Source organism: Corvus hawaiiensis, chromosome 4 (genome assembly GCF_020740725.1).
Source record: "Corvus hawaiiensis isolate bCorHaw1 chromosome 4, bCorHaw1.pri.cur, whole genome shotgun sequence".
Taxonomy (NCBI): domain Eukaryota; kingdom Metazoa; phylum Chordata; class Aves; order Passeriformes; family Corvidae; genus Corvus; species Corvus hawaiiensis.
In genome coordinates, this window is record NC_063216.1 from 48059897 (window position 1) to 48075941 (window position 16045).

Here is a 16045-nt window from a genome sequence, read left to right on the forward strand (position 1 = left end):
CTTCTTAGTAAACTCTAACAAACATCAAAAGGTTGGGGGGTAGGGGAAGAAGGAAGAGAGAGCTTAACAAAACAAACAAACTAACCCCCTAAAACACAACAAAAACCAGTATGAAACTGCACGTTGTGCCAGATTGAGAGAGAAAGGAGTTTCATATTGATTTGATTTATCAGATTTGTCACCTCTGCCTGGTGTTTCTTAACGTGGTGAATGCTGTGCTTGACCTATTTGCTGGAATTAACCAGGACTGCAGGAGACCATATGGATTGCCAGATGGTCTACTATAATTTAATGCCATTTATTCTAAGTATGAAGTAAGTGATAAATATAATTAACATTCTTTTAGCTCCTTACTGGAGCTTTTTTCTCAGGCATTGAAAGGTAAGTTAATACCTTGTTGCAGAAACACAGATGCCAGCTAATTACTGCAAGAGGCTGCAGCCTCCAAAGCAAAAAGTGTCTGGACAGATTCTAACTTATTCACTGACCCCACTGTGATGATTAATAGGTCGAATGCTAAGCTGTAATGAGGATGACAGATCTTAGATGTTTTCAGGTTACCGTGATTAGTAGTATGATGAACATCATTTATTGCAGATATATGTATCACACTTCATAGTAAACAATACACCTTGTACTTGCAGGCTAAACGTGTATTTCACATGACAGTACATCAAATATGAAGGAAGAATCAAACCACCGTCAGACAGTAAAAACAACGAAGCGATTTCCTTCAGAAATGTTTTTCCAGATTGCTATTTCATATTCTGCCAGTGATTGTCTAAATGGCCTTTTTTTTAGGAAGTGGTCCTAGAGAAGCTTTGGCTTCAAAGAGTGTTTATATCAGGCAGGGTCGTCATTCTCAGCATTTTAAGACCACGAGTCTGTAACAAGATATCCAAACAACTTTGGCCACTGTTCCTGTGCTGATAATCTTTGTAGTAAATGGGGTAGGTGTTGGCAGAATGAATTGCAAACAATTTTGTAGATTTTAATGTCAATATACAAGTGGACTTAGTATCTGGTAATCAGAACAGTCAAAGAAGTATTAGAGAAAGGGAAGAAATATGGAATCTTTTGTATTTAACATGAAAAGTTGTGCATGTTGAACCTTGCAGATAAAAATGACCACAGCTAAATGTCCTGAGATTTTCATGTGTACCATTAATAAAACCTGGGGGAACTTTGACCTGATAGAAATGGCATAAATTAAATGCTGTGCAGAGAATACAACATAACAGCACCCGCACTAGAGAGCAAACCTTCTTCACATTGTTAAAGGAGCCCAGTGTCAGCAAGTCACAACATATGGAAAGCAGAAAAAATCCAGCTTTTCAGCACCTGTGTTCTTCCCATGCTCCAGATTGGTTCAACACTTGTTCAGAGACCTCCACAGTTACTCAGGTACACTCCACAGTGCAGGTGCTGATGCACCTTTAAGGAAGCACTACTTTAGAGGGGACCTGAACATGATGAGACACATCCTCTTTCACTTCACTCTTGATTGCATCAAGTTATTTCTTCACCTGGTGAATTTTGGCGAATCACTTGACTACTGTCGCTGGTCCTATGAAATCCTTTATACTTCTCCACTGACATATGAATAACTTATGATTTTCTATTTGTACATGGATTAAAAAAGTATCAAAATGTCTGAACAGTATGCTTCTGTTGATATTGATACCATTTGTCAAGATGTCTTCATAAGGTCTCTGTAACTCCCAGTACTGGAAAAAAAAACCCATTTTTCCCTCCCATCAGCTGCAAAATATTTACCTGAGGTGCTAAAGCTAATGCTATGATGGCTCCAGCTTCCTTATTATACTCAGAGGGGAAAAAGAGGTAGTTGGAGAGAGCAATCCAGGTAGCCTGATTTTCTTTGTAGGCAAGCTCCTCACTTCCCTGACTGCTAAATAAGCTATGGCCATTCATGTGTCAAAATTTACGGAGACTGAAATAAGAGATAAAAAAACTACCATGCTAAAAATGAGACTTCATGCATCCTTCAACAGATCATTTGTTGGACCTGATAACACTGTACTTTACTATTGCACAGATGCCACTTCTGAAAAATCCTGGAGTGATACTCTTCAGTGACTAAAGAGTTTCAGTATCAGTACACTATCGGCACAATGTTTTCAGTCTCTATATATATACACTCACACACATGTACATATTCATAAACACACACATGTTTATAAATCTATGCATTTAATTGCTCCATCAGTGCAAATAGTCAGATGTTCCAGGTGGTCACCTCTTAACACTAAAAGAAAGGGAAATACCAGATGTGTTGCCTGAATTAATGTAGTTCACACCTCTGAACTGTCTAAGTGTTTTGCCTAAGCAGCATCTAGCTCTCACCAATAGTTAAAAAAGAAAAAAATTCTGAAAAAAACAAGAAACCATGCAGAATTTAACAAGTTAGTCCTTTGGGGTTGATAGACACAAAGCCTATCAAAGCAGATTTGACACTTAGTTCTTAAACACAGTTTTATACTTTAAAATCCTTTTTCATCTGTCTTGTTCTTTACTTGCTTGCTTACAAGAGAAAAGGTATCAGAGAATATATGTTCACTGTTCAGTCCCAAGAATAAGATTGTCTGCATCTTAGCTGTCATACAGATGGCATGTTTGAAACATCACTCTTGACCTAAATGGAAAATATGAATTTAGGACAAATAAGGACAGGATATAAGCCCCCCGTCTACAGAGGAATACCTGTGTCTCGCTAATGAACTCTCATTGCCATAAAAATTTTCTGTGATTAAGCTTCATCATCGGATTTGCTGAGAGATCTCACCAAGGCAGTGGAAACTGACTAAATTTACCCCTAGACCCAGAAGAAATTATTTGGGCACTGATTTGTTGGAAAATTGTACTCTCAAAAATTGTGACTTTAGGGAAAGATTGCAAAATCTTTTTTTACCTAAATTACCTAAATCTTAGGTAGAGGAACAAAGAAAAGGCCATAAGGGGAAAATTGCTTTAGGATCATATGAAAAAAACCAACCAACCAATGTTATTTGCTAATTTCACAAATGTCTTACCTCCTGCATACATGACAGCCAACATTATCGATGATATCCAAGCTATCTCACTATATGATGTGTGGAAGATCTCTTGTATTTCTTTGAAGAATACTGTGATGGCTTTGGGGAAGGCATAGGAAAATCCAATGGAGATAAAAGCCCCAAAGACCACAACCCATCCCCAGCCTCCATCAGGAGGTGGGTAATCTGGCGCTCCTGCTGCAGGTGGCATTTTTTGGTCTCTGTCTCTTCTCCAACTAGACTGAAAAACAAGGAAAGAAAAAGGATGTTAATTTTTTTCCCCTTTTTCTCCATATCAAACTACAGTATTCAAAAGTCATCTGCAGGGATCATAAAGAATCCTCAGAGCAAAGACCAATTTCCAGCTTTCATGGGACCACAGAATGAGAGTAGCTGTTTCTAGAAGCAAAAGCTGTTCTGCAAAAAAACTTGTGGCAAGAATATTTCCAAGAGCCTAGTCAATATGTGGCAACTGTTACAAATCACTGATCTCAGTCACTGAAGCTGTATTTGCAATTAGTCACTTATTGCAAAGTGACTAGTTTGTGTGGGTTGATTTATGTAGCTCTACCATCTACAGTGTGGAGAAAAAACAATGGAAAAAAGTTACACCTAAATTATAACTAAATGCTATAAATAAGTGTTAGTGAGATTTATTGGTACCACAGCAAAATCATCAGCAACAACAGAAAGGAACAAATTGCAAATATCTGAAAAGCATGTTCTAAGGAGAGATTTCTAAGCTAAAATTCCCTGTGTACCCATAAAATAAATACACAATATTAAAATTCCATGTTGTACTCTTAAGATTTTGATATTTTAATGATGATAGTACTTGCAGGAACAAGGTGGAGCTTGATGGTACTAATTTTGCTCTTTCCACGGCAGAAGACATCAAGAAGCCTTTCAGTAATAAACCTCACAAGCTTTCCACAGCTCTTCTCTAATTTAGAACTGGCCATAAGAGCTGCCACCAGAATGATACCTTACAGAGGTTCTGAGAGGTGTAGCCAACACATTCAGGCAGCTCAAGAAATCATAGGAAATTCACATAAAAGGCCTGAAATAAATTTTGTATTGCTAATATCATCCTCATATCTAAAACTCTAAGTTTTTTACATTCTGCATTGCCTTTTTAGAAAATATGTAGACGTGAAAATGCATTATTTTATTTCTGAGATTTTTTTCCACTATCAAATCCCTTTATTATTAAATGCTGAACTGGAGTCTGCTGTGGTTTTTTCTGTGTAATCCAGCCTACACAGACAGTATGAACTGCAAATTCTCCTTTCCTCCCTGTTTCTTTCTTGGGCATTTAGGCAACTTATTACTCTATTGGTCTCCTGCCATACTAGTATTGAAAACTGTGGATGATAACAGTGAGTAGGTTACTGTTATGCTTATGATTACCAGCAAGTCTCTACATGATTTCTTCTGTGCCACTTACAGCATATTCCAATTTCTCACAGTAAACTGCATTAGCAGTGGGAGTGAGATGATTACCTTAAAAAAACCAAAAAAACCAACTGTGTCAGCTTATACTTATCTCTTGGGATACTGCCTGGAGTACTTTCAGGGTAAATGCCGTGTATCACTGCATGCAATATATTCCACAAAACAAGCAAAATGTTGTTTTTAACATAACCTATCACTAGGTTAGCCCTGTAATAGAAACCCAGTGTACTTATGATTCTCCACTTCACTGAAGCTGACTGTAGACATCAGCTACAATCTCATGTAGCTGCCACACCTCTAGGGAAAGCTAAATCAATGACTAAAACATCTGGCTTTTAGGCAAAATTTTAAAAACCCAGGTAGTTTGGCTTCTGCACATATAACAGAGATTTCCTGCAGGCAGAATTAGGTATCTATTGCTCTGTACACAGAGCATATAAATCTTTTTACATGCATGTCCAGAAAGAACTTCTGTTATGTACTTTGTTTCTGCTTATTCTAGTCTCAGTTTAATATTAGTTCACAGAGAAAACAGAGAGGAAAACCTGGGCCTGCCACTAGAACAAGTTGGACAAACAGAAACATTTCTGGTCGCTGAGACTTAACTTTGTCAAAAGTGTTAAATGCTACTTTGTTTTTGATAATCAGGATCCATTAGAAGAAAAGAGTATCTCAGAAAGCCCACGATCACACAGAGCACAAATAAAAATGATCAATTGCATGTTCAAGAGCACAAACCCTCAAATTTGCCATAAAAAGCAGAATTCTGTTTCTGTGAGTTAAGTGGAAGTAAACAACAAAGTTTGCTATCTATCCCAGAAAAGCTGTTTTTCCGCTCATCTGAGAATACTTTTGGTTGTTTCATGAACAAAAGGTTAACTATTGTTTTCTTACACTTCAAGGGCTTGAGCATATTTGTTTTCATACTTAATATTCACATGACAACACTTCTATCGCTATTACAAATTTTCGTAATGGCAAACAACATCAACATATTGCTCTTCATAAAAATGGAAGGGGTTTATCAATTTACTGAGGAAGCACTCCTTTTCCTAAAAATAATACAAAAGCACTTTGAAAAATCACAGCCACCACATTAGTCAAAAGAATGTTGAAGGTTCCTGAATGTCACTAATGAATGGTTTGGAGAGATCCCGCTATATCCATCCCTTTAGGGTAGAAGAACAGGCTCTGACAGTTCAGTGCTTTCCTCCCTTCAAAAGCTTCACAGTAAATTACAGGAGCATTAAGGAGAGAAGCAAAGGGACATAGGCTGCTCCTGTGCCTTAGCCTAGAGGCAAACTGGTGCAAAGGCCACTGCATGGTCCTGTCTGCCAACCTACACTGGGCATTACGCTGTCACAAAGGGACTGGATCATTGTATCTCACACCTCCTGTTTATCCCATGAAGTAGAGCTAAGAATAGTTTCCCTGATATTCCTTTATGATCATCATGGCAAATATTAGCTTCAGTTAATAAAAGGCGAAGAGGAAAAAAATGATAAATATATGTTTGTACCAAGATGAAAATAAGTATTAATTTTCTCACAAACATTAAATCCAACATCTCAAACATTCCATATATGCTATGGAGCTAAAGCAGTATTCTCCTGTAAAATCTGCACTTAATATCCTTGAAACTGAATCCCCTAAAGAAGTCTAACCCATTAATAAACCCAGCTCTAACCTAAGCCTAACTAGTAAGATTTGGGTAGTATAGGTAGTATTAAGACAAGTGTAAAATCCACTAGCAACCAAAAACACCCCAGGATTTTACATGAGTAGATACAAATGTTGATAAAGAAAGAAGCAAAAGATGAAGGAATGAAGCAATGACAAGCAAAATGCCTTTTCAGAACTTTTAGAGGTTATTATGGGCTGTGAAGAATAAAAAAAATATGGTAGAAATCATAAAAATAAATATGTGTGATGATGTTCACGTGAAGGACACAGTACCAGACAAAGATAAGAAAAAAAGAAACAGCACTTGAGTAAATAAAGGTCACCACCAGTGTTTTTAGTCAGTCACATGAATTCCATCATGTGCCTAAAACTAGCAAGGCAGCATTGCTTGTACCTATGCCTTTCAAGGCAAGCAGCGGCCTTCCCTCTCCCAGGGAACCAGCAGGGGAATAGTGACTGGAGTGGGTCCTGAGTGAAGCCATCAATCTCACCTCTTGCTGTCAAATATACAGAGATTGCTCAGCCCTTACATACCCTGAGTCAGATGTGCACAAGGATTTTCTAAGCTCCCTCTAGTTCCCATGTATAAATCCCATTTATGTAAGCAGTGAACAAGAACGCAGCTTACTGTAATAAGAGCTGCATGTGTCTGCTAACGAATAGGGGAGAAACAAGACAGGGGCACTTTTATAACATCTGATACACAACATTTTTATTGCAGTTTTCAGCACATTTGAACTTAATTAGGCATATGAGAACTAGTGAACAAAAGAAAGAAAGAGAAAAAAGGAAGGAAGGAAGGAGGAAGGAAGGGAGAAAGGAAAGGAGTGAAAGGAAGGAAAAAAAGGAGAAAGAAAAAAGGAAAAAAGCAGCAAGCAAGCAATAAGGTTAAACTAAGAGCAAATGCTACAAACAAATAATGTATCTTGATATTATGCATTGCAGACTTCAGTCAGGTATAATCAACCTGTTCAAACTGCTCATGCACCTACCAATACCTCATTAATATTCTGCCATTGCCAGCTGCCTGAATCAGCTATCAACACAACAGCTTGTCAAAGACCCTTCTGAGAAGGGTTTATATTGTTCTCTTTTTTACTGAGACTCTCATTTTACTGTGAGTTTTAGTTTTGTTTTTCTGCAACATTAGAGTAACTTTGTTTTTCTGCTTGCATTTTGCCTGCCTTGTCCTCAATGTGCCCCATCATCACTTGATTCAGCAGCCACTTGTCCCAGAGTAACAGAACTGGCATGTGAAAAATCTGTCCCCAGTTGCTGTAGGATAGTAGGAATAGTTGGCATTTGTGTACTGCCCTCCAGTTCCACTCAGTAAGCCAGGAACTGCAAAAAGCTTTGCAAACTTGAGCACAGTTATAACACCCCTGTGAGGTGACTGAGAAATGACTTTTAGACATGAGAAACAAATGTGATAACAGACTGAGTAACCCTAAGTCTTGTCCCAGATCAGAGCCGGCATATGGACTAATGTCCAAATAAGATGTGAGTTATGACTGAGATTTTTAACTGTGTTTTTTAGAATCTCATTAAGTAGCAAATGCAGATTATTTGTACCTCTTAATACTACAACTAGGAGCTCAGGTGGGGTACAATGTTTGCTTTATAGGTTTGAATAGTCTGCTGCTCCAACTTAGCCTTAACACATGTTAATTACACTGCTGTATTTGAAATAAATGCATTAGAAAATAATGAGTTAAATAAGAATTATAGTCTTATAAAAGGTCCTTGCTTAAATGCTGCAAGTTTTTCAATTTTCATGAACCGCTATTTTAATGAGTTCTAAGCAGGATGGCAGAACAGCAGGTACCATCTCATCAAATGGCATGGCCTCACCAACATTTTATAAGCTATTGTCATGATTCTGGGAACAACTTTCAGACTTTGAAGAAAAACGTATCTTGTTAGTTTTGTGAGAAGGCTTTGCTCCTACTTGTGACTTTTTTTCTTTTGGAGAAAGGGAGGATGCGTAAAGACTCTTGATTGTAAGGTAACAAGAGAGTCTGTTCTCTGCTTTTAGCTCTAACTACTCAAATCTGGAGGCAGTGTAGATCCTAAGGAGGTCTGGTACCTAGCCTTAAAGAACAGGCTAATTGTTCTGAAAGGAGAAAATAGTTTCCTTTTTGTCTATATTCAGAGACTAAGGGTTGTGTGATAAATAAAACCCAGGTAGATGAAAGATGCACTCACAGTCTGATTTCACTTCCTTTTTTCCACTAGGGTCTAATCTTCAGGACAAATACACCCTGTGTGAGACAAAAACAACTAAAAATGCCCAGGCTAGTTAGCATTTTAGAAAGATGCTGGGTTTTGTAAAGTATCTTCAACAGGCTTGGATCTAAGGGTCATGTCTGTAAATGCTTTCCAGACCACTGTATGACAATAACTTACATATAATTTATTAAATTGCATTTACGGGGCTTATATTAGGATTTGCTACTCTTGCTAAAAGTCTAAACAAAAATAATCCCAAAAATCACCATTCTTACTTAAAGCCTATTTCACTTCATTCTTTAACAGCACAATATCCAACATTATCAAAAATATATCTACAGGTATTTTAAGTCTAAAGCTCCAGCTTACTGAGAAAAAAACCTTTTTTTTCTTGAAGAAAAGATGAAGGAACTAGTTCTAAATATTCATATTTATGAAACAAATATGGAGTTATTTACAGTTAAGAATCAGTGCAGTGCAGTGTACTTGTCATCCCACTGCAGCAGTAACAAAACAAGTGTTTGAAGCAGTGTGGGAAAGTAAGAGCCCCTCACACATCCAGGGCAGACATATTCATATCACTGTTCCAATTGTCTAGGAGGTTGGCAAAGGCAGGCTTCATGGAGGGAAGCAGAGAAGAGTGAGAGGCTCATGATGTAAGATAAAATTAAATGAACAATCCCCATAACTCTTTTTTCTTAGGGTCTAGCATTTTAATGGACTGATTCTTAGGGACAGCATCAACTGGGCAGATAATTGGATGTTAAATCAAAAACTGTTTGCTGAGCTATACAAGGATGATTACAGATGTGAGTTCCTGATGGCTGTGGGAATATTCACAGAATCACAGAATATGCTGAGTTGGAAGGGACCCACAAGGATCACTGAGTCCAACTCTCACCCCTGCACGGGATACTCCAAGAGTCACACCATGCACCTTAGAGAATTGTGCAAACGTTTCTTGAACTCTGTCAGGCTGGTGCTGCAACCACTTCCCCGGGGAGTCTGTTCCAGTGCCCAACCACCATGAGGGTGAAGAATGTTTTTTCTAATATCCAACCAAAACATCCCCTGAAACAACTTCAGGCCCTTCCCTCTGTCTGTCACTGGGCACCACAGAGAAGAGATCAGTGCCTGCCCCTCCTCTTCCTCACAAGGAAGTTGTAACTGCAATGAGGTCACTCCTCAGTCTCCTCTTCTCCAGGCTGAACAGACCAAGTGACCTCGGCCACTCCTCACACAGCTTGCCCTCAAGGCCCTTCACCATCTTTGTTACCCTCCTTTGGCTCTCTAATAGTTTAATGTCTTTTTTATATTGTGGTGATCAAAACTTCACACAATATTCCAGCTGAGGCCACACCAGTGCAGAGTGTATGTAGAGGTCTAGTTCACTTTTACAAAGAAGACTGAAATAAAGGCACATAATCTAATTTCTTTCTTCCTCTTAGAGGACTCAAAATACAGTTACTGACACAGAAGTGAGTCTTATAAGATACAGCCCTATAAAAAGCAAAAACATATAAATTATGCTGTTAGTGTAATTAAAATTCCATTTGCACTAAGGCCAAAGCTATTACTAAGTCAGTAACTAAAGTGAGTTTTTTACAGTACTGGAACCTCCATCTGAGAAAATTATATTCTAAATATATTGGAATTGTTACATCACTGAAATCAGATCTGCAGCATTGCTGAGTCAGTAGTGAGATGACTAATGTAATTTGTCAAAACTAGTATTAATGCAGTATTTATAATTAATTTGATTTTTGTTGGTGGGTTTGGTTTTTTAGTTGTTTTTTATTTCAAACTTCTTTTGTTGTGCTGCCACATTCTCCTGGAAAACCATTATCTGTATTCACAGTCACAGTCACGAGTTGGACTTCCATTCATCATGTCTTCTTTTATTACCTTTTTTCATTGATTTTAAGGGAAACCTATATGACTGGCTTACTCTGGATAACTCAATACCTAGACAATTAGAGTTAAGTGAAATGAATTCCAACTGAAGTGATTACAGTTCTGTTTTAATTACTGCGAAAACACAGTCAATAGAATATCTAACCTAAAGAGGTTGTCACTCCACTCAAATTGAAGCACACTGAAATGAACTGTTGATGGCTAAATTTAAAATGCCAGTGATCCAGTCTGAAGAATTAATCAGATATAACAATAAGTTGATTGAAGTTGATAAAAAATTCTGCAGACCTGAAAAAAAACAAACCACCAAACTAATCAACCTTTCAACAAAATGCAACCCAGAACTTTCTTCTGCCGTTAAAGAACTAGTTTTAATAAGCTTAGCTAAACTTTCCTTTATAAGTCAAAGTCTTAGCTCCCTACACTGCAACAGTATTGATAAACTTATTAATGAATTTCTAACCACTTGTACCATCTCTCAAATTCTAGCACTACTCTCTCATATTTAAGTATGGTAGTTACCAGCTTTAAAACTTACAGATCCTTGGTATTTTAACTCTTTTTACACCAATATTGAACATTTTTTTGGTAATATTAGCCTTTCAACTACATCAGCACACTCATCTTCCCCAAAACTCACACTGAATAAATGTTTTAAAAAGAAGACTTCCCAGAATAACAGAAGTCATGTAAATTTGGAATGGTATGCTTGATATATATTTTGAAGAGTTCTGATGTTTGGAAGCAAGGTTATATATTCATGCATTTGTAATATTTTATAAATGGAAGAACTAAGGTTTCAAGTCAGTGTTAATGGAGTTGTCTGCACAGCTGTTGCACATTTTTTTGATAAATAAACAGCAAAATCTTTCTAAAGCAGCAGATTTTCCATTATCAATAATAACAGATATTCATTTTAATACCATTCTCTCAATACTAAGTTGCAGGAAAAAATATCAGTTATGGGAAAAGCTAACATATACTTAGGCTGCACCTAATATTTTCAAAATCTAAATTTGCATCTTTTTACATAAACATGTAATTTGGAGGTGGAAATATTTAATTCATTTATTGCTGAAGATAATATTCACATTCATCTGTGAGCTGAATATTTGACATTAGGAAGATTCAATAGATTCCAATTGAAATTCTGCTGACATTAATTCCTGTAAATTTTATGAAAGTTACTCTGGACTCTTGCACTTAGAATCCAACCCTTGGCTGTCTTCTCTGCTCCAGCATTATGGCCCAGTGGGTTTTTTGTATATGTCCCACCACTTGTCTAAATCCTGGCCTGAAAGAATCATCTCACACACACTGGGAAAATATTTTTCTTCTATTCTCGTGCAACACATGACTCCCATGGGTGGAAATAGTTACTAATGCTTAAGCCTCAGTGACAACTACTTAGATTATATAATAGGAAGTAAAGTGATCTGGATTTTTTTCCTAAGAGCATATGACAGGGAATATATAACAGGCCAAGGCTGGAAAACAACTCCAGATTGCAAAAGTTTATACAGGGGTCACATTTCATTTATTCCGGCCAGTGTGGAAATTGTTACTAGTTTAAGAAATTTTTCCCTATTACTAGTAAAATGGGCAAACTTAGGAATGCTTCTGATGACATAGTCTTTTAGAAGTGTGAACTGGGAAAGCTAATGAATTATAAATCATCTTTTAGCAAAGCTACAGTTATCTTATGTACTTTATAGAAATATAAGTAAATCAGGCAAAAATGAAAAGGGCAGAACTACCAAAATTTACAATGAGGAAAATATCTTTTAAAAAAGAAATTACTTGGGGACCACTGCATCTTGAAAAAGCAGCAAAATTTCTGCTATTCTGAGTACCCAGTTTAAAAACCTCCCCAGGAGTTAGGTCATAAGAAGCTGTTCAGTTAATACAGATTTTAAAAGTTGTATTAGAGTAGAGGAAGTATGCCATCTATTTGTATAAAATGAAACTAAAAACATACAGATAATTGAAACTGAAAAATCCAATTGATTCAGCTGTGCCTGTAAAGGCTTAATGTGTGACCTCTTTCTGCCAGTGAAAGTTAAAATGTGAGCCACTGATTCCAAACAAAACATAGCCAAAAAGTAGATTAATCCAAAAGTTGTTCTGGAATTACTAAAACATATTAGGTTACCTATTTGGTTAGCAGCAAGAGAGGAAGGAAGGCAGGAAGAAGCAAGAAAGCAAGAAAGCAAGGAAAGCAAGGAAGGAAAGGAAGGAAAGGAAGAAAGAAAGAAAGAAAAAGAAAGAAAGAAAGAAAGAAAGAAAGAAAGAAAGAAAGAAAGAACAAAGAAAGAAAGAAAGAAAGAAAGAAAGAAAGAAAGAACAAAGAAAGAAAGAAAGGAAAGAAAGAAAGAAAGAAAAGGAAAGAACGAAAGAAAGAAAGAAAAAGAAAGAACAAAGAAAGAAAGAAAGAAAGAAAGAAAGAAAGAACAAAGAAAGAAAGGAAAGAAAGAAAGAAAGAGAAAGAAAGAAGAAAAGGAGGAAAGAAAGAAATAAGGAAAGAAAGAAAGAAAAAGAAAAAAGGAAAGAAAGAAAAGCATTTTTAGTACTAAATCAATGTGGCTTTGCAAATCAAAGTGGAAGAATTGTACAACGTCAACATTTTCCTCACAGAGATGTCTAACTGAAAGTTTTTTCAAGCCAGAGACACTAATTTTCATTAATTTTCGTCTCATGACCAGTGATAGCCATGGCTCTGAAAAAGCAACACGTGACAGCAAGGTATGTTCCCCTCTCCAACTGTTTCCAGTTCCTGGCAAATAGATAATCACACAGGTATGCTAACATGGAGCTCATGCTTGGGACCAACTGGGAGCCATCCCTGAAGATGCAGTTGCCATTTCTTCAGTGCAGAAATCAGATGGTAATAGCACCTTGAGGACTGTGCAGGGGAATCTAACTTCTCTAACCACCTATCATCGAAGTTAACAGCTATGTCCAGCCCACTCAACTTTCAGCCTGTCTTATGCTGACATTTATGCTGGTAAGAGATCATAAAAGAAAGTCTACTCCTATTTAATAACCGACAACTTTGGGCAAACTGCTACACAAATGGGGAGGCATACATTTACATGGGACAGTGTAGTATACACAGATACCATACACTTGCCGTCTCTTGATGACTGAATATGGCTAGTAGAAACAGAAAAGCTGTGTTAGCTCAGTATCCCATTGATGCAACTTGGCTCTGTTTGAGTATCATGGCATGGTGCTACACAAAATAAGTACACATATGATGTTTATTTGTCCAGTCTGCAACACGATGATAAAAATATTCATTTGAAGTATGTACCAAAACTAATATAATTTAGGTAGTGGCAATATTATAACATAAATAAATACAGGGAAGGAAGAAGCTATGATTGTATTTGATTTCCATGGGAAGGAAGAGGATGTTTAATTACAAACTTACTATGTACTTTGTCCAAGTGTTAATGAGATGACCTGCTGATATATATACAAAACAACTTTAAAGACCAAGATGGTTTGATCAAATTCTGACACGTACTCCTCCACCCATTGTAAGAAATTGAACATGGGGAGATCAAAAAACCTCTCTTGATTATTAAAGAGGACACCTTTTCCTAACACAGAAAGTACACAACACCCAAAGAGTACAACACACTGCTGCACCTCTTAGAGAACAGTTCTACAATGCTACAGCAAAAACAACCTTCAACTAATTTTCAACAGGCTTTAGAATTTATCAAGGATTTTATGTAAATCATATTGTTTATAAATGTATAATTTGCAATGTTTTTACTCTGCCATTTACTAACTCCTCATAGAATACCCAGAACATATGCATGAAAGCCATGGTTCTGCTCTGGCACAATGGCACTGAAAAGTTGTTTGGTGCTTGTCAATACACTCAAAGAGATGACCAACCACTGAAGGATGTATGAGAAGTGCTAGATCTTTCTGAAAACCCTCCCTTTTCATGCTGACATCAAGAATTTCTGAAGAACCTAGAAATCGATTTTTTCCTGATTTTTTGGTCATATTTTCCATATTCAAATTTCCCATTATAGATTTTCCATTTAATCCCAGCACCATTGATTTAAGTTGATACCATCTATTTTCCATTTCATTTACAATGAGAAACATAAGCCTTTTGGAACATAAGCTTTTTGACCAGCTATCTCAGGCTGGTAGGAAAGTGCTCCTTTCAAACGTTAAGAGGAACTCTTTTTCTTACTATGCACAATCAAAACAGGCTACTGCCTGGGTTGCAGACCCAAAAGGTAGACCTGAAAGATGAAGCCCTGAAGTGCAACAGCCTGTTAGTTACAGGATATGAACTTGCTAATGCATTAGCTGTGTTTTAGCTAGCAAATTTCTCATTTTGCTTGACAGAGAATATGGGGTAGCATTGCTTCATTGCTCAAAAGCAACCTGATAAATCCACTACAAGATTCATTGTTGTTGAGTTATGCCGGACTCTTAACTGTGAAACTTCTCCCATGTACCAAAATGGTTTGCTCTACATAACTCCTCTTTGCCAAAGTCATACCTATGTAAACAGACTCACAAGCATCAGCTTTTACATTTCTGCATCATCACAAGAAAAGCTTTACACTTCAGATTATTTTTCTGCAAACTGAGATAACATAACACTCCTTATTCTCATTCTTGAGTATCTAGAATAGAATTAAAATCCTCAAAAATTGACTATAATAGCTATGTAGAAACAGTAGTAGAGTTTACAAAAATATATATCAAATGAGACAAGAAATAAAAAGATCTCTGTGGCATTTGCATCCTCCCAATTAGCAAAAGGGCACAGGAAAAAATGTTCACAGAAGACACTAGTTAAGCTACATTTATCTGGACGCTTAATAAATCAAGAGCAAACCATATCCACTGTAGGGCAATGAGCAAATCAATATAAGAAATGAGTCTACTGTCCCTTTCAGGACAGAAGTTTCATCAGTTCAGAGGCAAAACACTGAGTTGTGTTTTTCCTTGTAAAAAGCAGATATATACACGTTTGGTTGTTCATGATACACGTTTGGTTGTTCATGAGTTCTACTGAAGGCCAATGGACTCATAAGAGTTTAGCCAAACTTTCTATATACAAAATTATTTGTAACGCATAAAAACACGTACAGCACACTCCACACACCTATTCATTTTGTCTTGATAACAAGAAAAAGAAGTGGCAGTGGAGTTGTGTAAATCTCGAGGTTTTTCCTTGAGAAAGCAATACAATCCTGGGATTCAGAGCCTAAGCATTATAGTCCCCTGAAGACCACTTTCAGTCTTCAAGACAATAATATTCTTCTTTGTGTACAAAACAACTCTGGAGTTTATGTGTTTTGCTAAAGTCTTTAAAGACATCTCTTTTACTTATTTTCACGGAAGTCTTAAACTATTATCTACCTATGCATAAGTATGCACAGACTATGCATACACTTCCTATACATAAACTTTCACATACAGCCCAACTGACTTCAAAGGGGAATAAATGGATTTGAACTCCATTCAAGTTTTATTTAGCTAGATCCTTTCTCAGTCAATAGCTGCAGATGAAACAATCACTACCTTCTGGGATGACTGGGTTTAACTACAACTTTGTTTCTTTGCAGATTCTTCTCCAAACAGATTTTTCAACACTTCTCTTACCTCTCAAAATATTACTAGATACACTATGAGGTGTTCCTGTGGGGAAGTTGTTATTGTTGTAATCT

The 16045-nt window shown here is 36.8% G+C and overlaps 1 protein-coding gene across 3 annotated transcripts in view; it reads right to left on the reverse strand.

Moving 5' to 3' along the window:
- The window catches only part of SLC16A7 (solute carrier family 16 member 7), an 86140-nt gene that overhangs the window by 34172 nt on the left and 35923 nt on the right, over nt 1-16045 (reverse strand). For all 3 annotated transcript variants that reach the window (XM_048300391.1, XM_048300392.1, XM_048300390.1), the window contains exon 2: nt 3051-3294. In XM_048300391.1, the coding sequence (XP_048156348.1) occupies nt 3051-3264 (214 nt within the window). In that variant the 5' untranslated portion in view covers nt 3265-3294. The remainder of the gene's footprint in view (nt 1-3050; nt 3295-16045) is intronic.